At 39.8% G+C, this 23683-nt stretch overlaps 3 protein-coding genes across 3 annotated transcripts; 2 read left to right on the forward strand and 1 right to left on the reverse strand.

The window, feature by feature from the left end:
* Positions 1-2149: 2149 nt before the first annotated feature.
* LOC310953808 (uncharacterized protein) lies at positions 2150-5027 on the reverse strand. Its single transcript, XM_083923016.1, has 3 exons — positions 4904-5027; positions 3331-3694; positions 2150-3236 (listed from the first exon to the last, which is right to left on the reverse strand). The coding sequence occupies exons 2-3, from the start codon at positions 3678-3680 to the stop codon at positions 2978-2980; spliced, it is 609 nt and encodes a 202-aa protein (XP_083779142.1). The 5' UTR covers positions 3681-3694; positions 4904-5027; the 3' UTR covers positions 2150-2977.
* Positions 5028-6390: 1363 nt separating this feature from the next.
* Positions 6391-8013, forward strand: marveld1 (MARVEL domain containing 1). The gene has a single exon (XM_083923154.1). It carries the CDS (start codon positions 6753-6755, stop codon positions 7248-7250), a length of 498 nt encoding a protein of 165 aa, XP_083779280.1. The 5' UTR covers positions 6391-6752; the 3' UTR covers positions 7251-8013.
* An 8218-nt stretch (positions 8014-16231) lies between these two features.
* LOC310953389 (phosphoglycerate mutase 1) lies at positions 16232-21221 on the forward strand. Its single transcript, XM_083922413.1, has 4 exons — positions 16232-16474; positions 17279-17553; positions 19394-19574; positions 19712-21221. The coding sequence occupies exons 1-4, from the start codon at positions 16336-16338 to the stop codon at positions 19879-19881; spliced, it is 765 nt and encodes a 254-aa protein (XP_083778539.1). The 5' UTR covers positions 16232-16335; the 3' UTR covers positions 19882-21221.
* Positions 21222-23683: the final 2462 nt, after the last annotated feature.

A 23683-nucleotide genomic window follows, 5' to 3' on the forward strand; every position in this document is an offset into this window, starting at 1 on the left:
ATTGTAAGCTTATTGTGTTATGTTTAATATGCAATCTTATTTTAGTAACTATGGCTGCCAAATATGAGTAATATTTCACACTGAAATGTAGTGAAGAATGAGCTGCACCACAAAGCACACCGCTGGATCCAGCTGCTGCAGCTGTATTACTGCTGGGTCATCATTCCACATCTATAGTCATAAGATTTATGGAGTGAATGAAAAGCAAAGATAACCCAAAATTAGGTTTTCTGTGCAATGAGCTTACTTTACACAACATGTTGAGAAGCTTTGGGAATTGAGGATTACCTCAGAGTCAATCTGGTGCTTTCTCTGCACTGAGGGAGTCCGCTGAGGTTTCAGCGTCTTATAAAGCTGCTCTACAGATGCCTCGGTTTGCCATCGCACCAGCCTGGCACTACTGAGTAGATCCATTATACAAAGAAAGGACTTTATCTCCCAGATGACCTGGCAATTGCTTTGCATCACCCAGGAGGAGATGGAGGAAACTGATATGAAGGCGAACATCTTGTGGGTGCAATATTCAACTTCCCATGTTATCTAGATGATAAAGGCCTTCCTGTGTATCCTCATCCTCTAAGTAGTGCTTCCTGATTTATTTAAGGATAGATAAAGCAACATTTATATTGCATGCACATAGCCTACTGTATCAGCCTTGTTCAAATCAAAACAGCTTCTGACACTGAAGTGGAGAAACAGCACGTTCATAATACATTGTTCTGTTGTGCATGATGCTGCTTGAGGGTTTGAACATTTGTACTAGGGATAAAAACTTTAAAATCTCTATAGACATTGCCACGTATTCAGGTGATCTTTGTAGACCTGGCAGAAAACACGGATTAAACATGACAGACAAGGACGAACAAGATCCGTCTTAAAATGAGTCTGCCCTTTAAGCTCTCAATAACACTCTCTCAATGTTACAGTTTTCTGTGGGAAAGTCTGTGCTGTGCATGATAAGTATGAATCTTCCCTGATTCAGTAGTAGTTTGCTTTTACCAAAACAAAACCAATTGTGCCATCTAGTGACCATAAGCCAAGTTACACCATCTGTGTGAATGAATGATGTGCTTCAGTTTTGCTTCTTGTGTTTTTGTTTATTTCCAGGTCACATGGTGGAGAGGAGGTTATCTGGTGATGCCTGGAATCTGCTTGACATCCTTCTGGATCCACGTTTTCTGTATATCTACATTATAATTGGATAATGTTGGTATGGTGTTCTGGACGCACACTGTCTATTGCACGTGCTGGGAGAGGGATCTCTCCTCACTTGCTCTTCTTGAGGTTTCATTTGTGGGATGTTTTCCTTAGTTTATTACAATTTTTTATGATCATTAGTATAACAAATTTCAATTTATTTTACACCCTTATTTTCTTATAATTTTATATATTTGTATTTGGTCTAATTTATTCATTTTTTAATGATGGAATAATTGTATTGGATGTATTGATGATGCTAACGTTGTGGCAAGTTCTTTGTTGTAATTACTTACATTACATAACAATATCAGTTTTTATAAAGGAGAACAAAGAGCATGTATGGATTTAATAAATTAAAAGTGGTAAAAAAAATGTTTTTAAAAGTTTTTACTTATTATAAGTGAGGGTCCGGGACAGAGGGTGTTGCTGTACAGACTGTAAAGCCCCCTAAGGCAAATTTGTGATATTGAGCTATATAAAAAAAAATTGTCTTGATTTGACATCATGAACACTAGAGGGCAGCAGTTGTTTCTAATAGAGCTAAGCTTTACCAGCTGTTAATAAACAGGAAATAAATGTGTTATTAATGTATTTATTATTATTATAATTATTATAATTATTAATCAAACACTGCTAATGAGGTGCCCTCGAGCAAGGCTCTTAACACCCAACTGGTGCATTGGAGACTGGTGAAGGCATGAATGTGTTTAAACTGTCTGTACAAGATGCAGGACAACAGTGAAAATGAGCACCCGAAAACTGACAAAGGCTTTACCTAAATCCAAAAATATGTCCATAACAACCTGCACATCCATTTTAAGCAATTTCAGTAAATATATAACATTACATTTAATGATTTACTGATCTAAAATGGTCACTGTGCTAACTATATTTAAAGAAGGAAAAAAAAAAGGACAAACAATAAAGACTCACTTCTTTATTACCAGAACTCTAAAAATGACACATCTTTAACAACAGCTTTAACAAAATCATTCATCAAATTTGATGATGTACAGTCTTTCACAGGCATGAGCATTTTAATATGAGAACATCTTCAGGTTAGTCTTTCCCCGGACAGCGAGGGACATTGTTGAGTTTGACCTCACAGCTGTTCCTCATGTTCCTTAGGCAGCGTCGACCACCTTACCCTTCCATTAACTACAAACCACGTTACATCTCTAAATGTGCAGGGTATGGAGAGAAATGTGATTTCATCTCATGACACATAACACTGCCCCCATTGCACTCTTACCCATTTACAGTGTTGTGTAACACACATAACCAGGGATACAGTAGATAAAGCTAATGCTTCATTTATTGCTTTTTTGTGGTACAGGAGGTGGATATAACTGTTGATAAGTTCATCCACATTAGAATATCAGTACTTGTCACTTTAATCACTGTTCTTAAAGCGTCTTATTTGCAATACAATCAGAATTACTAATTGATTTACAACACTGTATCAGTGAGCATGGTTAGTGAGAGTTGTGGAATGAATTTAGGAAACACATAAGGCAGTTCTTAAGAGGTAACTTTCAGTATTCAGGTAGAGATGTGTCTGCAACAAGTAACACTGCAGTGTCAGTTCAGTGACATCTGACCATTGCTGTTAAAAGGCCAGACATTATGGCATTATAAGAAACCTGCAATACAGTCTTTTCTTGTGACTGTTGTTTTTCCCAGAAGTTAATTCAACCACGCTCCAGTTTCTGAACAGCTGTGTTCAGGAGAGACAGTCAGGCTGTGTATACTGAAGGGCTCAGAGGTTTTGGTCGAGTCAGTGGATTATTCTGTGGAGGTATCTCTCTGGGTTGTTCTCTCCTCCTCTCCTCATTCCTGAGCTGGTTCTGATCGGTCTCTCGGAAGTCCCCACAGAGCCCTGGCTCTCAGTTAGTACGGCTGTGGTCCCTGTACCTCTTCCCATTGTCCCTAGTGAGGGGCGTCGGCGTTGCTCTGGACTGCTGTGTGCTCCTGCTTCAGGATCACTCTCCTCCCTGGGATCCTTCCCCTGGCTGCTTGCAGAGTTCTCCCCGATCCTGAACAATGAAAATATTGTTGTTGAAAAAAAACATCCCTTTGATTAATGTTATAAATGTGTATGAAATCATATAAGGTCAGCCGTTTTTCTACCTGAGGTGGTTGAAGGCTCGTAGCCAGTGAGAACCTAGTGCCTCTCTCCCGTTAGCCCTCAGTCCTCGTCTGTGACTTCGGGTCCTGAGTCCTATCAAGGCCTGAGCCAGTTCAGCCTCGTCTCTGTGACCCCAAACCAGCTGGGCCCTCTGCTCGGCATCCTGATCCCCCGCTGCCCTGAACAGTCTCTGGAGCTGCCATAGATTCACGTTGCTGAAGATGTTCGCCGAGCCAGCCTTCCTGTTCCTTCTGTCAGCCAGCCGCCACAGCGAGGACGGGCCCGCCACCAAGGAAGAGGGAGGGGGAGCAGGTCCGGTATCCATCAGAAAAGCACGGGGGAAAGGTGGCATACACTGGCTCCAATCTGTGGAGAGGTCAGTAAGAGTTTCCACTCCTTAGGGTGTGATTGTAAAGGCGCTTAGAAAAACAACAGCACAGAAAACAACTTTGCATGAGCACAGAGTGCGTCACAGCACCTATCAACAGCTGTCGCCACTGAAACCAGTCTGCTGCAAGTCCTCTGCTCTGATTCTTTAATCCTTCTTTAAGAAGTGAGTGACGAACGGCACTCACTTCGAAGCTTATTAAACTACAGATGGTACCTTCATCTCTCCCTCTCTCTCGCATATAGTTTTTAGAGGGACACTCACATCAACTGAGTGACCAAGACTGTGACTGCATGTAGGTCAGCTGCCTTTCCACCGAAACCACTTCCGTTCATCTTGACTAAATCATTTTAAGTAAAAAGGTTCATGAATAGCCTTCAACAGCAGATTGTGGAGTTTGCGTGTTTAAAACCCTTCTTAGGGACAGGCCTTGGAAATTAGCAATGCTCAAATATCCGTATGGTATCTGTCCCTGTCAAATAAACATGAAATAAAATGAAAAAGATGAAAACTCCTCTGATGAAGACCTGAAGTTAAAAACATTTTTGGTTAACTTACTATTTAGCTAATGGCCAATAAGTCAGGAATGAAGCTTCACACTCTTTCAGTTAAGCTTCATTCTGCAGGTTTCAAGTCTCTTACTTCCTATATTCTCACGGTCTATTTCATATTAGAAAGAAAAACAATAGACTACACTACATCACGAACAACTTGTGAACAAGAATGTACAGTACATTGTCCTGTGCATAACTCCAGTAGGGCTACTAAACTGTAAGCAGGTTATTTGAGGTAAAGCATGTGATTTTACCCATACATCATTATCATCATCATGATGGGGTGCAGCTCTACATAAACACATTTACTGAGGGTTTTTTTTTTTTGCATAAGAAGAAGATACATATTAACTAACCACAGGCTCCTTTGTTATTTCCCTCCCACCGGTTTCTTTTGCTGTTTGCACAAAAAACAAAGAAACACACTGGTGCAGATAGGCCTAGAGGTTCACTTGCGAAACTAAACACGGAGACAACGTATGAAATCATCGTTGTAACATTAGTGGTCCTATTATTCAACATAAAATACGACGCATTCACTCAACTTTCTGCAGTGCCAGTGCTGGGTTTCATTAGTGGATAAAAGACAAGAATCCCGTGAAAGTCATGTGAAAAAGGAATAGCTGCGCTTACCGGAAGGTTCACTGGTCTCTTCAGTGTGCTGTGCTCCTACAGCATCGCCGTTCCTCTTGTACGAAAGCTTCCACACAATGGCTGAAATGTAGCAGGGCAGTTGTTTGTCCAGTTTTCACCTGCAACCCATTTCTGTCCTTGAGCCGACCGTCCGTCACAAAGCAAAGTCGTCAGAGGACCAATGAGGGTCGAGATAGCCTCTGGTCCCTCCCGCCGGGGCTGGGAAAGAGCTTTATTTCGACCAATCACGGGCGTGGGTGAGGTTGGGGAGGGCGGCAGGTCCCGCCTCCTGGCCACGTAGGGTGTGTATGCTGAAATCCATTGACGTCATGAGCCTGGCTGGCACGGGAAGAGTCTGTCAATTATGTGAGAGGGAAGTTAAACATGTGAGCATCCTGCGCAGGCAAGAGACACGCAAACGGGATGACGCAGGGCTAACTACATATCATCGTTTCTTTGTTATGTTATATACTAGTGAAATAAGACAAAGTGTTACATTGTATTACATTAGTCTATATTGTATTATATTATATTATGTTCTGTTGTGTTGTATTGTGTTGTATTGTATTGTATTATATTATATTGTATTGTATTATATTAAATATTATATTATATTATATTGTTTTGTATTGTATTATATTATGTTGTGTTGTGTTGTATTATATTATATTATATTATATTATATTAGCCTGTATTGTATTATATTATATTGTATTGTATTATATTAAATATGATATTATATTATATTGTATTGTATTATATTATATTATATTATATTATGTTATATTATATTATATTATGTTATATTATATTAGCCTGTATTGTATTATATTAAATACTATATTATATTATGCTGTGTTGTATTGTAGTATATTAAACATTATATTATATTGTGTTATATTAAATATTATATTATAGTATATATATTAGCCTGTATTGTAATATATTAGATTATATTAAATTATATTATGTTATATTATATTAGGCTATATTGTATAATTATATATTCGTTTTTTAATGAAGTGAAAAATTATGAACACTACTCCCATGGTAAGTCATAACTATGAGATATAAATATTTATAGAAATATAATTTTAAAAATGATTGCTTTATGTCTCATAATTAGGAGGATTTTTTTTTTTACTGTAGCAAAAAAATATGAAAACTTTCCCCATGGTAAGTCATAATTATGTGATAAAAATGTAATAATTGTTATCTCATAATCAGAACTTAACATTGGGATCTTATCATGGTTACATTTCCATCTTTCTCCCCCCTCCATAAAGGCCTAATATGCCCCTTGCTTCACCTAAAGGCACAAAAACACACATGTTGATCCATATGCCGAAATCTCTGGCCTGCTGTGCACACATAAAGATTTCGACTACCTCACCAAAATAAAGCCTACTTCTGTCTTCTCTGAAAAGACAAGGAGGGAAAAGGTCACACACGCCTCGGGGAAACTACACCATGGGGAAATGCACGAGCAGATGAACGGACATGGATGAATCCAGCAGAGGAGGGGCAGGCTTTGAATTACAAGCCGCCCCCTCTCCATCACCCAGCCCCCCAACACAGACGCGACATTCAACAGAGGAAACGGAAAAGACGAAACATACAAAAAGGTTTTTCATTTCAAAACCCCGGGGCTGTGAAAAGAACAGAGAGTTCCTTCTTTTATACCTAACCTTGTCCACTTTTGGCTTTATAGTCGGACCACAAACCCGGCCCCCCAACCCAGTTATTTCCACTTTTTGACCATCTTTTACCCCAGCTGTTTGCAGCTGGCAGAAAGCACCCGCCCTGTTCGGGGGAAAAAGGGACCGAGAGTGACCGGAGGAGGAGAGAGATGCCACCCCAACCTCCCCAGCCGCAGGTGAGGAAAAATATCCTAAAGTTCCTCAAGAGTTTTTTGGGAATCATCCGGATCCTGCAGATTGCGTTCGGGGCCGGGCTGTGGGTCACCATCGCCGCAAACAAATACGAAGGATCCATCCACTTCGTCCTGTTCGTCGCGGTCTTATTCTGGCTCCTCACCCTCGCCCTTTTCTTCCTCACCCTGCTGGACAAGCAGGACCTCGTCCCGCTGCTGGGAGGGGAGCGCTGGTTGTCCACCAACCTGGCGCACGACGTTGCCGCCGCCGTGCTCTACCTGCCGGCCATAGGGGTCATAATCTACAAGACGGATCGCAACTCGTACTGCAACCTGGAGCAGTACAAGCACCTCTGTCTGTACAAGGTCTACCTTACAGCCGCCGTGTTCGCCTGCCTGTGCTGCCTGGCTTACCTCCTGTCGGTTATTTATGGGGCGTGCAGGAAGTGTCGAGGAGAACAGACGGTCATCTGATGAGACTGAAGGGGGGTGATGATGGCAACAGGGTGGGAGAATATGGGTCCTTTAGCAGGGGGTATCCACAGCAAGATGAGGAATAGTTAACTTCACTGTAATTGAACTCAACAGATGCTCTAATCACAGGTTTGTCTCTATTGTCTCACCCACCAAGCTTTCCACTTTGGTGGGGAATCACTCACCTCAATTTTTTAATTAAGGGTTGTTGACATTAAAATGAACCAAACAGCAACAAAAGATGCCGAGCTACAAAGGACTGAAGTCTGATTGGAAATGTGTTACCAGGTCTAGAGCATTGTACCCCTCTATTAAGGCACAGGCGACTAGTTGTGGTTAAGGCCATTTGTCCACCTCTTACGTTTGTTTTACAATAATTTAATGTCATTTTCCCACATAAAGAATGATTATAACATTCCTGTAGGTGCTTATTATAGCAGTATATTCAGTGTTAAGTTCACAGTATGGCCTTAGCATAGATTTTGTAGATTTGATACTGGGTAACTGTCCATCTAAAACTTTTCATATAGGATTTGTTTTCACAAGGGATTCTTCTCAATACCTTTTTTTTTAAAAGTATATATTTGTATGTTTTATGTGTTTTCTATGATAGCAAGCTATACTGAACAGTTACTGAAGTGTGACGGACTAAAAACACTCGCTCTGTTTATGATAATGTCTGACTCTAACGTTGCAAACAGGTTTATCAGTGCCTTCTGAGTGCTGTATACTCAACCAGGATGTGATTGGTGCTACAATGTGTATGCTGAACAAAAATATTCTTTCGAGTGTTCATTATGTAAAGCCAAAGAATAAAGAGCAGTCAAGTGCGAGCCGGTGGTATGTTTCTTTGGTTATGACCGTGTATTTGCTACATAGAAGCTTTTAAACAAACCGCTTTAGGAAATGCTTTGTTCATTTCGTTTGAGTACTTTGAGTTAAATTTAGAAAGAGAGCTGTGCTTTTGGTGGCTTTTTGCAAATGAAACACAGGTTTACTGACCAAAGCCCTTAGGAACTTCCTGTTGGGAGATTAAAAAAAAGCCTCAGCCAATCAGCAACGATCATTTATATACCATTCCACATGACAGACGGATCCTTAGACTTATCTGTGTCTTTAACAGGCGATGAGAGAGTCGCTCATGCACACATACACATACACATACATACGTGTGTGTGTGTGTGTGTGTGTGTGTGAGAGAGAGAGAGTGTGTGTGCGTGTGTGTGTGTGTGTGTGTGTGTAATAATCTGGGAAGAGGCTTGTTCTTACCGGAACAGTCTGTTGGGGTTCTGGAGGTGGGCTGACGTTCAGCCAATGAAAATGAAGCCAAGCAGCAGAAGATGATTCAATGTCTCGTTTATTTCAGTCAGCATGCAGTTCTTCAAAATTCATGCTGCAGACAAGTTGAATTAACAGCAGCCAAAGCCACGGCAACTCTTTTTGGTTGCCTTTACACGGTCAGCATGTGTTAACAGTTCTCTGTCAAATTTATTTGGGTTTACACTTTATACACTTGTTGTTCCTGGTATGAGGCATGCATTTGGTGGAGGGGAAAAAAAGGCTGCAGGTTACTCACTCGTAAACACACACTTTTTCCCTTTTCGGGCATTTCTCTTCCCTCTTGTATGCTTCCAACGGAATGCGATTACTTATTCTTGGAGAGGACCGTTAGAGATCAAATGTTGCTCTAGATCACAATCAGGAATCAAAACAAAGGCAACAAAAATGCAGAGATAGAATATAAAAGCAGCAGCGTTTCAATACAACAATGAAAGAAAAAGAGGTGAGAAATATCTTTTGCTTGTTTGCAGAGAAAGTGACACTAAATGTGACCATATAAAACAGAGACAGATAAAACTACACACTTACTTCTTTGCCTGATAGTATTCAACTTTGGTATTCAGTTCCACGAACAATGGTAGAGTATATCATCCTCTGGGTCAACAGCCTTTCTATGCAATCACCACAGGAAAAATACAGTGTGTGTGTGTGTGTGTGTGTGTGTGTGTGTGCGTGTGCGTGTGCGTGTGCGTGTGCGTGTGCGTGTGCGTGTGTGTGTGTGTGTGTGTGTTGAGTGCAAGGCGACATCTGTGGCCAGAGTTACGGGAGTGGAAGGGTTAATGTTAACCAGCTGCAGGATATAAATCTAGCACTTCTAAAGGAAGAACCCTCACCCTCTCCCCCTGTGAGATTTCCACAGAAGTATTGTCCTGTCCACGTGTCAGCGCCTGTAGAAGCACAGAACACAACAGTACACAACAACCCTGCCTGCTGTATAAACAAAGCACTCAATCCAGGCTTCAATCTGATATTGATGAAAACCATGGCTAATCATTTAAGTTTTGGATGACTCATAAGTGAGCAGGCAATTAAGGCCAGAATAGGATTCTTCACACTTATCCTGAAGGTTTGAGCTTACTACATTAACAGGCTCCTCGATATTACACGGCCCACAGTTTACAGAAGTCCCATCTGTTCAGATTTCTCAGTTTTTTTATATGAGCCCATTTGGAATTTAATCCACAAGCATCACATCACGTGTCCGAACCCATGTAATCACAGGTATTTACACAAATAAGGAATCCTGCGTCACCTCATGACACTATAAGAAGGGAGTGGGCACCGTAAGAGTGAGGTTGTTATAATTATTCCAGCTACACAGTCAGTAAAGAAAACCAAGACAACTTGGTATAAGGACGTACAGAGCCAGGCGGTGCTTCGGGATGCCAACTGTGTGATATTTGTTTAGGCAACTCAACCAAAGAGACATTTCCTGTGCATGCTCTCCCATGCATGATCTCCATGTCTGCAAGCAACTGACCCAACATCCACTAGTCATCATAACCCCTCTTAACAGTTCCTCTGGCCTGCCCTGAAAGCACAGCATCATGAACCACAGCATAGGCTGTTGTCAATTCAATGAAAAACTGATGCTGAGTTCGCTGCCAGAAAATCTAAGTCAGTTCTGAAATGGATAACGTGACTTTGACTCATGGCTGTGATTAAATAGCTGGCGAGATTATTGCAGAGAAATTGAAGGAATGTACTTTGTCCTTCGCAATGAAAAATTCAGCAAAAACTTAACGTAATTAAAGATGCATCTCTTCCTTGCTTTTGCCTTTCAACACAGTGGAATACTGAACACAATGTGAGCTGCAGAAGAGCATCAAAGGAGCTGTTAGAAAACATAATTCAGATCTATTTCAGAAGGCCATGGTTGGAACCAAAGGGATCTAATTCAGGTCTTCTTGCGAAAATGAAAAGTCTTCTAATATTACAGCACTTTGAGCACTTAAGATTTAATTCTGCCATCAACAACTTACACATAACACACTTCTCCAAATAGTCATAAAACAAAAAGTACAGACTCCTGATCTTTAAGGGTCAATTTGTTTTCAAGTCTAGATCTGTTCCTAAAGTCCAAAGTGTGTGCGAAACAATGCTTTCTGAAGTTCAACTAATGCTAATATGAGACTAAAGCAGTCAGTGAGTTAGTCAAATGATAACTAGGTGCTTTCCAAAGTTATATGCTTGTATGTACTTCCTCTTTTCTGTTACTCTCCCTCCACTGTAGCTTAGCAATGAAACTCTGTCTGAAGAAACAAATTCATTTTATTTTGCACAAAGTTTTTAACTGGAAGATAGCTGCTTGATTTGAAAAGCTCCCAAAGCGTTGAAATAACTACAGGAAGGAGTCTCATCACAGCCAGTAATTGGACAGGAGGAACCTTTATACCGACCAAAAACCCAATGTAGGTATGATAATGTCAGTATCCATTTAAGAGAAACTTAAAAAACAAATTGGAAACCTATCCTTTTAACATTTTGGGATTTTTGTGCATGCTCAACAAAAAAATATTAACTTTTTTTACTGTGCACAGTCCTGACTTTAAACTCGGCAGCCTTGTTTTTGCAAGACCTTCTCACAGACCAAAGCCGGGTGCTGCACAGGTTGGTTTTAAAACCTGCTCAGCGAGCTGCTGGAAGAGCTCTGTCTGTCTTACCCACCCAAAATTTGTGTGGGTAAGTGCCAGTGGAAGTGTATTATCCCATCCAAGGGTGACTGCCTCTTTTTTCCCCCTGCTGCCAGTCCTCGTCTCCTGTCTAGTTTAGGAGGCTACATTCTGACGCACATGAAACATGAAAACACAGACACATGCACACAGCAGCGCCCTGTTAACCGCACTTTCATCAGATACTGCTGAGATGCACATTCCACTGCGGAGGAGAGGGGGAGATGGGAAAGCAGATGGGGACTGACAGAACAAGTGAATGAGTAGTGGAGGAGGGAAAATGAAGAGAAGTGATGTGCAAAAAAATGCCTTACGTAAAGATCCAAGCAAGAAGACATTGACATTTCCTGTCTGTGAGGCATGAATAGGCACAGTGTTCCAGGCGTGCGGGCCCTGTAGTTTGCCTCCCGACACTCTCTAGTGTATAGTTTCCTAACACGGTGACTGGGATGACTAGTAATTCCACATCTGTTGTAGCAGCTTTTACCCACACAATACTTCTGAATGGGCACAGTGTTCATGTGCTGCATGAGGGCAGCAGCCAGTAGTGGGAAATGATGATAGCTATTTATAGGGCCTTGAAAATACCACCACTTCCTTCACTCTGCCAATCCTCAGCCAAGATGGTGAGAATTTGTTACAGAGCCTGAGAGCGTTAGAGGGAAAGGGAGGCGGTCTGACTTTCACTGATTCTTGGGCGCTGATTCGTGTAGAAAATGGGCACCTCTTTCATTCGTCACCTGCATTTTCTAAAACACAATGTTAAGGAGGGAGTTAGAAGTGAAATCCTCTCTCTCTTTATGGACATTGCATCTTTAGAGCAGTGGGGGCGGACACACACTGAGAAGAAAAACAAACATTCCTTCCAAGCATGGATCACGGAGTTCCTGATAAGGGCTTGCACGGCTCACAACTGTTTCCAAACACCACTTTTCCCACAGGTTTCACTCACAGAAGCCCACATTCTTCTCTGTTGCATTACGCTGCAGTTGCGAGGGAAAACAGAACATTTGAAAGCTTATTTTCTTTTCTAATTAAAACCATGTCCCTCTCTTTATTCTGGCCATAAAATGAGAAAATCTGTCCAAGACCCTGATATTGTGAAAAAAAAAAAAAAACAGATATTTGCCTTATTTGATATAATCTTACACTGTATTGACAGATGTATGCATACAAGTTTAGGAGCAAAAGCAAAATAACGTCCTGAAGAAGAACTGTAGGAAAAACATGAAATCTAAATGGGATTATTAAAGTCTATTATTCATTATGATGCAACTGGCCAGACTCTAAAACTGTCCCCTTGATCAAATTATCCCTGACTGCTCAAGATTATAAACAATGATTTCATTTACCCACTAGGAGGTGTAATAGGGCTTCACGAAACACAAATTTGACTATACGGTATGTCTATATGACCAAATTGGTTCATTGGTTTAAGTTAATTTATCTTATTTGCAAACACATGCACTGAAAGTAGACATGTTATTATATGTTTCTTTGCTACAGTTACTTCACGAGACCGTAGAATATGTTAAGTTAAATGTGTGTTCCTCTACCAGTGGTTATAAAGATGACATGATAAATATACAAAAAAAGGAAGTAACATTAAGGTGCTCTGTTGCATCTTAATCTTTCAGACTTAATTTTTTGTTGCATCTTAAGCTTTCAGACAGCCACTAAACAGCAGGAATCCACCAGCAGAATGACTTCAAATGTACTTTATAAGTAGAAATTATAAGGCCATTATGTCAGACAGTGGCAAAAATTCTAAATTAGCGGGACAGTAAATAAATCTATGTAGCAATTTACATTCTGCACAATGCTGAAATGCTATGCCACGTATAACAGCTACTGAGCAACAGCTTTAACAAGATCTTATGTATAGAATAGAAGTTAGATTATTGATATCAGACATGGCGAGAAGCCAAACACTCGAGTGATTTAATGCCAGTTTGCAACATCAGAATGACTGGAGAATGGCTGGAAAGAAGTGAGTGGACTTGAGTTGGGTTAGTTTTGTCAAACCGCTCTTTCAGCCATCAAGAATGTTTGTGCTTGACAAAACAAAATGTCTCCTAAGTTCATAAAAAGCCCTTTAAATTAAATCTAAGCGGCTACAAGGACTGAGAAAGTCCCCATATAACTCTTTAAGTCTCACTTGGAGTTCATCCTGTTTTATCACATGTTACTTGTTGATTTGTCTTTTCACAAATGCATGTGACTGCTGACCCCTGGAGACCATCATATGGAGTGAAGAATTAACCCTTTCATCTCTGGGTGAGACAGTTTTTTTTTTGGCCAAGGGGGAAAACAGAATAAAATGTTTACATCATACAGTATACGGTTGCAAGACAACAATGACAAACATTAATATATCATTAGTCTAACTATTATGATTATGTCTCTTGGTGCTTGAAGTGTATCATAGTTACTGGGCTAATAACTACAACAGTTGTAGTTGTAGTTTTTCTCAATTACTTGGACACATTTGTCCACTCAGAAGTAACACAATCATCACACACAGTGGCCAAAATGACACATCTTGTTTGCAAAATGCTCACAAAACATTGAAAACATGCAACAAAAGAAACTGTTTCCATCAAACAATACAATATATATATATATATATATATATATATATATATATATATATATATATATATATATATATATATATATATATATATATATATATATATATATATATATATATATATATATATATATTCTTTCAATCAATCATTACCCAGTAGACAACAAAATACAAAATACGGAAATCAATATGAACTGGTTCAACCTTCTTTTGTGCCTGTGCCATTTGTTGATGTTCCAAAAAAAGCAAACAAGCCGATCACAGCATGAATTGCATTCTTTTCTCCAAAGATAATTTTACTAGATAACACACCCTGCTGCACTCTGCACTTTTATGAAATGTCCTGTTAATAATAATAGTAATAATAAAAAACTTCTAATAGAGCCTTCTTCCTTCATACTGCATCATATTCATATTCTTGTGGGCAGGTCTTTGCATGCTTGTGTGAACTGTAAGTAAGCACCTAGTCTTGACAAGTGCAACACTCACTCAGTTCAGCTCTTCTACTGCATTCTTTCCATCCAACCAACTCTGAAAAACTCAGAAATTAAAAAAATATTGTCCTGCATCAGATTTTTTCATATCATTCTTTTTGACTGGACCACAACACCCATATTTACCAGTCATGTCTGCGTCGCTGGTATTTTTTCATCTGTCCTTTAAACAAATAAATGATTTTTTTGTTTTTGTAATGGAAAAACTGCGAGTAAACGGCCATTTAAGAGACCGTGCCCTGAAACTTTCTGGAAAGCCACTCAGGGCTAGTGGAAACACGTCTTTAGTCACAAGACCTTACAGGTGTACTATGGAGATCAAGATGAAGGTTGAGGCCGAAGGTAGGTGTGGTTAAGTTAAGCCCCCCCTCCCATTAGGCCCCTTGCCTAATTAACTTTGCAGCTAGTGGGATCCAATCACAAGATAGTCTCTAATTTAGGTTCTCTTCTTTTTGCCATACTCTTCAAATTTAGAAATGCTAAATATTGGGAATAAAGCTAAAGATCAAACATAAAAGCAACCAAAGGAAACCTATGGGTAGAAATATCCAACAAAAAATGAATTGTTGGAGTACTTAATTTCACATTTCCATTTATTCCTGACTGCTGATTGAGGATGTGTGTAAAGGAGTTTCAAGAATAAACTGTGAATAAACGGTTTCAAGAATAAACGGCCCATGTTCGAAACGTTACATGGTGCATTAAAAACGCTATTTGGAGCTGATTCAGGTGTGCAAACTCACCGTTTATTCTTGACGTGCATGCCTCTTCAACTTTCTTTTAAAGGAGTTTCACACAGGTGCATTAGAAGATTCATAACTAAGCAAGTAATGTCAGTATAAAATCTGCTGTTTTTCTGTTGTTTACACGGTTAATTCAATAGAGTTTGGGGTCTTTTCAATGAGATGTGTGTTAACGGTGTGAAAATGCGCGAAACCAATGAAATAGTGTTAATACATTTGAGAGAGAAGACTTCTGCCGTGCTAAGAAGGTGATGATGAAGATCCAGTAGAGTCCAGTTTCATTAATCGTAAAAAAGAATGTTTTGTGGTCCAAGTTTACTAACTGTAGAATAGTTTTGTTACTTTTGTCTTCTTACATGTATAACTCTGTCCATATGCCTCATTGAGGGATCAACGAAGAAAAGTCAAGTGCAACAGAGTCAAACATTTAAGTTACATTGTTACATTGTGTACTGGGCACTGCTGAGGTGCTGTTGAGCAAGGCACTGGACCCCCAACTGCCCCTCGCTCTAACATCTCACCATTGGTTGCATGTATATAGGTCCTGTGTGTGTATTTCAAGCCTGTTTGTGTGTAAAATAATAGAGTGAAAATTGAATTTCCCCATTCGCAAGACAAATAAAGGAATTCCTCTTCTTCTTCTACTGTATACATTACTTTGATATGTCTGCTTTTCCACTAGATAGATAGATAGATAGATAGATAGATAGATAGATAGATAGATAGATAGATAGATAGATAGATAGATAGATAGATAGATAGATAAATAGATAGATAGATAGATAGATAGATAGATAGATAGATAGATAGATAGATAGATAGATAGATGGATAGATAGATAGATAGATAGATAGATAAATAGATAGATAGATAGATAGATAGATAGATAGATAGATAGATAGATAGATAGATAGATAGATAGATAGATGTAGTGTAATTGAGAAACACAATGAAAAGTCAATAATGTGCAATGTGCAGTATGAAGGTCAGGGAACAGTCCCCGCCGCTGACGCCCACCGCTGTCACTGGTCGAGAAATGAACAACGCGTACTTTAGCGGAATCTCATTGGATGTGAAAACCAGGAAGTGGGGGAGTAACCAATCCACGGGGCAAAAGTCCTCACCGGTTTGACAGCGAGCGAGTGGACTGTCTTCGTCTCTGGAGTGGACTGTTGTTCATGTAACATCCTCTACATCTCCTTTTTTTTATTCAGGCACATTATTATTATATTAAAATCCATCATGGCTGCCTACAAGCTAGTGTTGATTCGCCACGGAGAGAGCAACTGGAACCAGGAGAATCGGTTCTGCGGATGGTTCGATGCTGATTTGAGTGAAACCGGAGAGAAGGAGGCGAAGAGAGGTGGACAGGCCCTGAAAGGTGAGGAGAGGAATTTCCGCCCATCATTCACTGTGCTGTCTCTGAAATACTGTAGGCACTAATGCACTGACACGATTGCATAACGGCCTCTGCATCAGACCGTCGCACGCCCCCCCCGAGCGTGCAAGGAATACGCGGAAGATGTGCAAACGTGATGCCTTTATGTGGCTGCTCTGCGCTAAATCCAGAATAGGAGAGTTTTTAAAGAATCTCTACTAAACATGCAGATCCACGATCCAGTTTTATCACGATCCTCTTGGTATTTGACTCCATTACTGCCCGCAAAAGGTGTACAATAAAATGCAAAGCAACCTGCATAATTATTATGCAACTGACTGCTACTGCTTTTTCAGCAGTGGAACAGGATGAAATCACAGAAGAGACAGCTTCATTTCAAATAAACTACAGACCGAAACCATGAGTTGATCAATTAGTGGATTTTAACTGAACAGGAAATGAACCAGCATTTATTACAGTGTTTAGCTTTGATTCATTGTTTTCCATTCTCTGGTTCCAGCTTCTCAAATGTGATAATTTGCTTCTTTTTTTTAAGACAGCACATTGAATATCTTACGTTTTTATGGGCTGTACAAAACAATGGCAATTTCCTTTTGTCATAGTATCAAGTGATGTTTAATGCAACAAATGAAGTGTTGTTATTCCCAGAAGGCACCGTGGGCTTAATTTACTACCTTAACAAATCTCAGACAAGCAGTCACAGTATCCCAGGTGGAATTTTCTCTCAACAGTTGCAGTCAAAATGCATTAAACCCTAGAAGTGTCTCTCACTCTCTGAAACTACAGATGCCAGCTTTGAGTTTGATATTTGCTACACCTCGGTGCTGAAGCGAGCCACCAGGACACTGTGGCTGGTCCTGGACAGCATTGACCAGATGTGGGTGCCGGTGCATCGAACCTGGCGCCTCAACGAGCGCCACTACGGAGGCCTGACGGGGCTAAACAAGGCAGAAACGGCCGCCAAGCACGGAGAGGCTCAGGTGAAGATCTGGAGGCGCTCATTTGATACCCCTCCACCCCCCATGGGCCCAGAACATGACTACTACACTGTCATCAGCAAGGTAAGATAAAATATCTATAGTGCTAACACACAGTACACAAGAGCTTTGTTGGCCTATTGATATTGACCAACTAACTGCACACATAGCATTACAAAGAAGAGGCACGACTATAACTGGTCTCTGCAGTCAGGCACTATAATCAGCTGTCACCATGAATGAGCGAAATCAGCAGAAACGACAGGAGAGTTTGAAGTGAACATTGCGGATTTTGTCACACACTGGAGATACAGTCCCTTAGTGTTTAGTAGCATGTGTCCTTATGTTGTTACCTAATAGTATGTCCAAGGTGAGTTAATATATGACTGGCAGAAATGAGATCTGTTAGGTTCAAGTTCAAAGTTCAGTCAAGATGGAAACAAACTGATCACAAGTCTGCGTAGACAGAGGAATTCCGAAGTTAAGCTGAACCCTGAGCTGGCTCATGTTGAATGTCAAGACATAGTGATTATTTCATGCTTGCAGATGACTATTATACATCACCATATTGCTTTAAAGGGGACATTTTTAGGTTCACATACCTTTATTTGGGGTTTCTTTTAGAACACGTTTACATGCTGTGTTCAAAAACACACTATCCGTCTAAATATATCTGTATTCACCAACACTGCTTTAGCGCCTGTCTCCTCCTCCTGTAAAAGCTCAGTCTGCCGATTGGTCAGCATTTCTGGCTCTCCTGCATCTGCACTCTCTGCATCTCTGCATCATCATTGCACCCAGGGAATGGCTGTAGCAGAACATTCTAAATTTTATATATATATATATATTAGGGGTGACCCTGAATAGTCAACTATTTGCTCCGAGGAGCCTGATTCGACTGTCAATCTCATAGTCGAATCATCGCAAAATGCGCAAAATGTTGTTGGCTCTGGCTGTGCTGAGTGTATGATTTTACACATAGATGCTTGGTTTTTCCCAATAAACCATGATAAACAGCCTATTTGAGTATAAATATAAGCGTATTAATAAATACTGTTTCTAAAAATGTGAAAATAACTCATGTGCTTTTAATCTATCTCCTTAGTGTGCAGGAATAACCCCCTCCCCCTCATAGACTAAGTTGTACTATCCAGGATCCGTCAGAGGCATCTTGGCTGGGCTTTAAATCTATCTGGCTGTCAGAAATACAACAGTCTGCTCCTGTTTATTCATCAGCATCATTTCATTTGAATATTCCATTTGTTGTTTTTAATTAAAAACGTTCAATCCGACACAGTCTGACCACAGCGCCGTGAAAGTGAAACTACAGTTCAAAAAATACGGTCAGCTTTTGTCAAATAAAGATACAAACAAAACCCATTTATGTTATAACAACAAATACTTTTAAAAAGATGCCCCAATCAGAAATCACATCTCTCAGTAACCCTCTGCCTGACACGCGTGACTGCGCAGCGCTGGACTCACGTGAACCCGCCCTGTCTGCTTCATGTCCCTGGCTCGCCACTGTGGATCAGAAGGTTTTTCATGAGCAAAAAAAACAAAAATTGATTTGAAGATTAGTCGACTATAGGCAAGTCACGTGACAATCTGACGACTCAGATTCGACTATGAACATTTTTAGTTGGGGACACCCCTAATATATATTAGTTGTGACATCAGAACTGTACAGAAGTCCTGACGACTCCTGTGAAGGCACAGTTTCTAAATACAGGCTGTGTATTTCTCTTTTGGATTGAGTGTTTTGAAACTTTCACAGAATTTATTTAGCACCTCCACCTGCTTTACAACTTTAATAGACATGGAAGTCTTACTTTTTACAATATTGGACCTTTTAATACATTTAGGCCCTTTCTTTATTCTAGTCTATGATATGTTCTACAAATTGAGATTGTTGTTGCTGTAGGATCGTCGCTATGCAGACCTGACTGAGGACCAGCTTCCTTCTTGTGAGAGCCTTAAGGACACCATCGCACGGGCGCTGCCCTTCTGGAACAATGAGATCGCCCCTCAAATCAAACAGGGAAAGAGGGTGCTCATCGCTGCCCATGGAAACAGTCTGAGGGGCATCGTTAAACACCTGGAGGGTGGGTGGCATTTTGAAATTTTCGCCACACGCAATCAGGAAATTCAAGTAGTTTTCCAAAATAGTAGTTTTTTTACAGTCATAATTCACACACGTCTGTATCTAAACTGTTCTGTTTGTATGTGCTGCCACCTGTAGGAATGTCTGATGAAGCCATCATGGAGCTGAACCTGCCAACAGGCATCCCCATCCTCTACGAGCTCGACAAGAACCTGAAGCCTGTGAAGCCCATGCAGTTCCTGGGAGATGAGGAGACTGTACGCAAAGCCATGGAGGCCGTGGCTGCTCAAGGAAAGGCCAAGAAGTAAAGACACAGAAAACCCCTCTTTGTGTATGACGGAGTAGGTTGTCCCTAACAACTGAGCTGAGATTGGTGTTTTCCCTAAACTTATTTTGGATTGAACTACACAAAGAGTACACTGTAGATTATTGTCAGTTGGCAGCCTCACTCTATTTGCACAGTGCAGGGATAGTAGATGGTGAAAGACTGGGGTGTACGTAGTATGGCCAGGGGAGCCACACACTCTCAAGAGATTGGAAATCATTTTGTTAAAATGGGCCATTAAAGCGAGAACCTTTTTAAGAAGGTAGCATTGAATTAAAATGGATAGCATTTCTGATAAAGGCATTTTCTTTTCAGCCATTTTAATAATGAAAACACTGTCATTTAAAACAGATAATGTCGTTTTTTTTAGAAGAAGAGAATAGGTGTCCTAGGTAGGGTTGTTGAATTAAAGGTTCAAAGATAATTAAACCAAGTGCAGAAAAGAAAATAGTGATATCCTGGCTGTGGTCATTCTGCCACAGACACAGTCTGGCCTCCGTTTGCTCATGCTTTAAACTGAATGTCTCTTTGAGATACTGTTTTTCCAATGTGCTTGTGGGTGGGTGTTGGTGAGGAAGTTATACTTAGCGAGTTTCTTATCATACTGACTTCATCATTACCTGCCCAGGACAATATTAGTATACGGCAGAGGGTTATTGTAGTCTATTTTAATTTCATTTTAAAAAGACTTTATGATTAGGACTACTGATAATAGGGCGGACAAGTTATTTGCCATCTCACTTTTCAAAGCATTTTACTGACGCATTGCATTTATAAAGGGATGTACATACGTTTGCAATCTCTTGAGAGATGGATGGGACAGTTAGGACAACTGAACAGTCATTTTCTTTTATTGTCTCTGTCCATGTAAAGTGTAATTGTGCTGTGTCCTTGTATGTTGTTGCTGTCTCTGTAGATCTGTATTTTTTTTGCGTTTCCTTAATACGGTGCCAAAACACTGCATTGCTATCAGTATTGTACTGTATGTAAGTGATATATCCATTATTTGGATTATAGAGGCCCGTTTCACAGTACCATTGTGAAGCATGAATAACAGAAGACAAACGGTTTAAATGTAACCATTATTTGTGTTACTCTGTTTTGCCTACTTTGGCCTGTCTTTGCCTCTTGGTGTCATAGTATTTATGTACCTCCAGGTCCTATTCCTAGAGTAAAAGCCTGGCCTTCCTAATGAGGAACCAGTGGTGGTTTTAGGAAAACCGCCTGCTAGTCTTTTGTTTGAAGTGTCCCATTATGTCTTCCAGTATTGCCATGTTTCTTTTTTAAATGTAATGCCCTCTGTGTTGGTTAAATGTACCCTGAAAGCTCTGATGGTAATAAATATACAAATCTAATTCTGTTGTATTTGTGTTGTCGCACATACACATACTGTAACTACAGTGCCTATAGAAAGTAATGATACCCTTTTGAAATAGTCACTTTTTTGTTTTGCAGCCTGAAATGATAATACATTCAACAATATATTTTTCCGGTGGGATTTACACAGTTTGCCTTATGAAATTTTATTTTTTTTCAAAATTTGTGAAAATTAATAAAAAATTAAAAACTAGAATAGCAGGGTTGGAGAAATGATGAGTCCCCACAGGGGTAGCAAACCCTGCTCCTGGAGAGCTACTGTCCTGCATGTTTTAGGTTTCTCTCTGCTCCAACACACCTGATTCTAATGCTCTGCTCCTTATCAAGCAGCTGAAGCTTTCCAAAGGTTTTCTTAACATTGCTAAATGTTTGTTTTTACCTTTTTCACTATGAACGTTAGCATATTTTACTAAGTTGAGGGAAAATGTTGCATATAACTTGTGATTATCTGTGTGCATTTTGAACTAAAACTGGAAGTCAATTAAAATGTGTTTCGAATAATAAAATAGCAAATTTAGGATTGCACAGTCTTAGTGAGTGCTTTTTAGTTTTAAATGGATCCATCTTTTTTTCCTTTTGATCATTTTGTACATTTTAAAAAGATCAGAAGTTTTGGTGGAGCAGTTAACGTTTAGTTTACATTTGTATTGCAGAATGTTTCTTATTGTTACTGCAGTTCCTGAATATAAGAATACATTCATAGTTTGTATATTTTGAAATGTTGGTTCAGAGTTTTGTGACTTCTGTATGCAGGCCTAACGTTAATGAAGTATCTGATCTTAACTGCATAAAACGTTTTTTATACAGTAAGTAATGAGACCATTCATAATCTCCGGAAACTGTCTCCTGATGGACACACGTGAGGGTAAGGGCTTTGTAAAGTGCCTGCTGCAGGCCGAGCAGACGACCTGAATCTTAGCTGTGTAATGATAGTGCCTGGTAATAGGGACACAATATCTACAGTTAATGATAGAAACATTTAAAAGTAGATAGTGATGATGTAATATTTGTAAGAGTGCAGAAAATAACCCAGATTCAGTTTTTTGTATAGTCTTCAATATACTATAGTATTTATAGCATGCATTTCATTTTTTTAATCTATTTAGCTGCAGTATTTAGCTAGTTGAAATAGGTCAAGTAGTCAACCTTTCATATAAAAGACAGATAAGGCTGGGTTTGAAAAGCTGGTGGACACTGCTGGTAGAGTAATAAATGATTTCTCTTTCAGTCAGCCTTTCTCTCAGTCTGTGCTCGCTCTCCAGTTCGTTACAGCACATAAACATAGTGAAGAAAAGTTTTATAATGTAATGCCAGATGTGCTGTTATTTTATTTAATGCCTGATGCCACAGCTAGAATGTTGTGATGTGACAGCTGTTGATGTTGCTAACAGCGTTCAAGGGAGGCCTCCCCAGTATGCCTTGCGACACTCTGCGTGATTGGACGATGAAACGCCTGGTGGGCACTCTTGTGTCATGACTGAACCGCCCATGCCTGCAGCTCGTAATCAAAGCAAAAGGTGCCTCCACAAAGTAATAAATCTGGGGACTTTTTACCAGCCCTGCTATTCAAATTTTTGATTTTTTTTTTATTACTTTTCAGAAATTTTGAAAAAGAAAATCACTGGAATGTTGTAAGGCAAAATGTGTAAATCAGGCTGTAAATATATATATATTTTTTTATGTATTATTATTTCAGGCTGTAAAAGAAAAAAGTGACTATTTCAAAAGGGTATCATGACTTTCTATAGGCACTGTAGTTACACAGGAAGACATTTTTACATTATTCAAAAAACAAATGAAACATGTAGCAGGTGTTGGTGTAATGCGGAGCAGGAGCCCGAGGGAAGAGATGGTCATTACCCATCTTAGAAAAGAACAAACAGGGTTAATAGCAATAGGGTTAATAACACCCAGTTGGACTATGCACTCACTGTTATAAACTGCAATGTCAAACTTGTATCTTACTGATAGACTGCAACAGGTATGATGCAGAAGGAAGGGATTTAATATTCGGACTAATTGATGAAGGCTCACCATTACACTGGGGAATCTGCTAGGAATTACTTAACCACAAATACACAATCTTCTATTTAACTAACATACATAATGGAGAAAATCTAGTTTCCCTACCCCCCCCCCCCCCCCTAATTTCTTGTTTTGTTTTTCAATTCAATACAATTTTATTTATAGTGCCAAATCATAACAGAAGTTATCTAGTTTTCCTGGCAATGTACTGTGCCACCCCTAGTCCAGTAGGTGGCGGTATTGCGCGTATACATCTAAGCCGATTTCCCAACCGCCTTTGAAACCCAACGAAGAAGATGAAAAAGACGACTCCGAATCCCACAATGCAGTTCGCGTAACGTTGAAATTACATGGTAGGTCCCGGTAGGTCCGGCTAACAGGCG

Source organism: Echiichthys vipera (genome assembly GCF_963691815.1).
Source record: "Echiichthys vipera genome assembly, chromosome: 11".
NCBI classification, from domain to species: Eukaryota; Metazoa; Chordata; class Actinopteri; order Perciformes; family Trachinidae; genus Echiichthys; species Echiichthys vipera.

Excerpts from the sequence above, each read along its gene's own strand:
- marveld1 (XM_083923154.1), top strand. The coding sequence starts at position 6,753 with ATGCCACCCCAACCTCCCCAGCCGCAGGTGAGGAAAAATATCCTAAAG.
- LOC310953389 (XM_083922413.1), top strand. The coding sequence starts at position 16,336 with ATGGCTGCCTACAAGCTAGTGTTGATTCGCCACGGAGAGAGCAACTGG. Across the intron at positions 16,475-17,278 it reads AGGTGGACAGGCCCTGAAAG|ATGCCAGCTTTGAGTTTGAT; the intron begins GTGAGGAGAGGA and ends CTGAAACTACAG. Across the intron at positions 17,554-19,393 it reads ACTACACTGTCATCAGCAAG|GATCGTCGCTATGCAGACCT; the intron begins GTAAGATAAAAT and ends TTGTTGCTGTAG.
- LOC310953808 (XM_083923016.1), bottom strand. The coding sequence starts at position 3,680 with ATGCCACCTTTCCCCCGTGCTTTTCTGATGGATACCGGACCTGCTCCC. Across the intron at positions 3,237-3,330 it reads CGAGCCTTCAACCACCTCAG|GATCGGGGAGAACTCTGCAA; the intron begins GTAGAAAAACGG and ends TTCATTGTTCAG.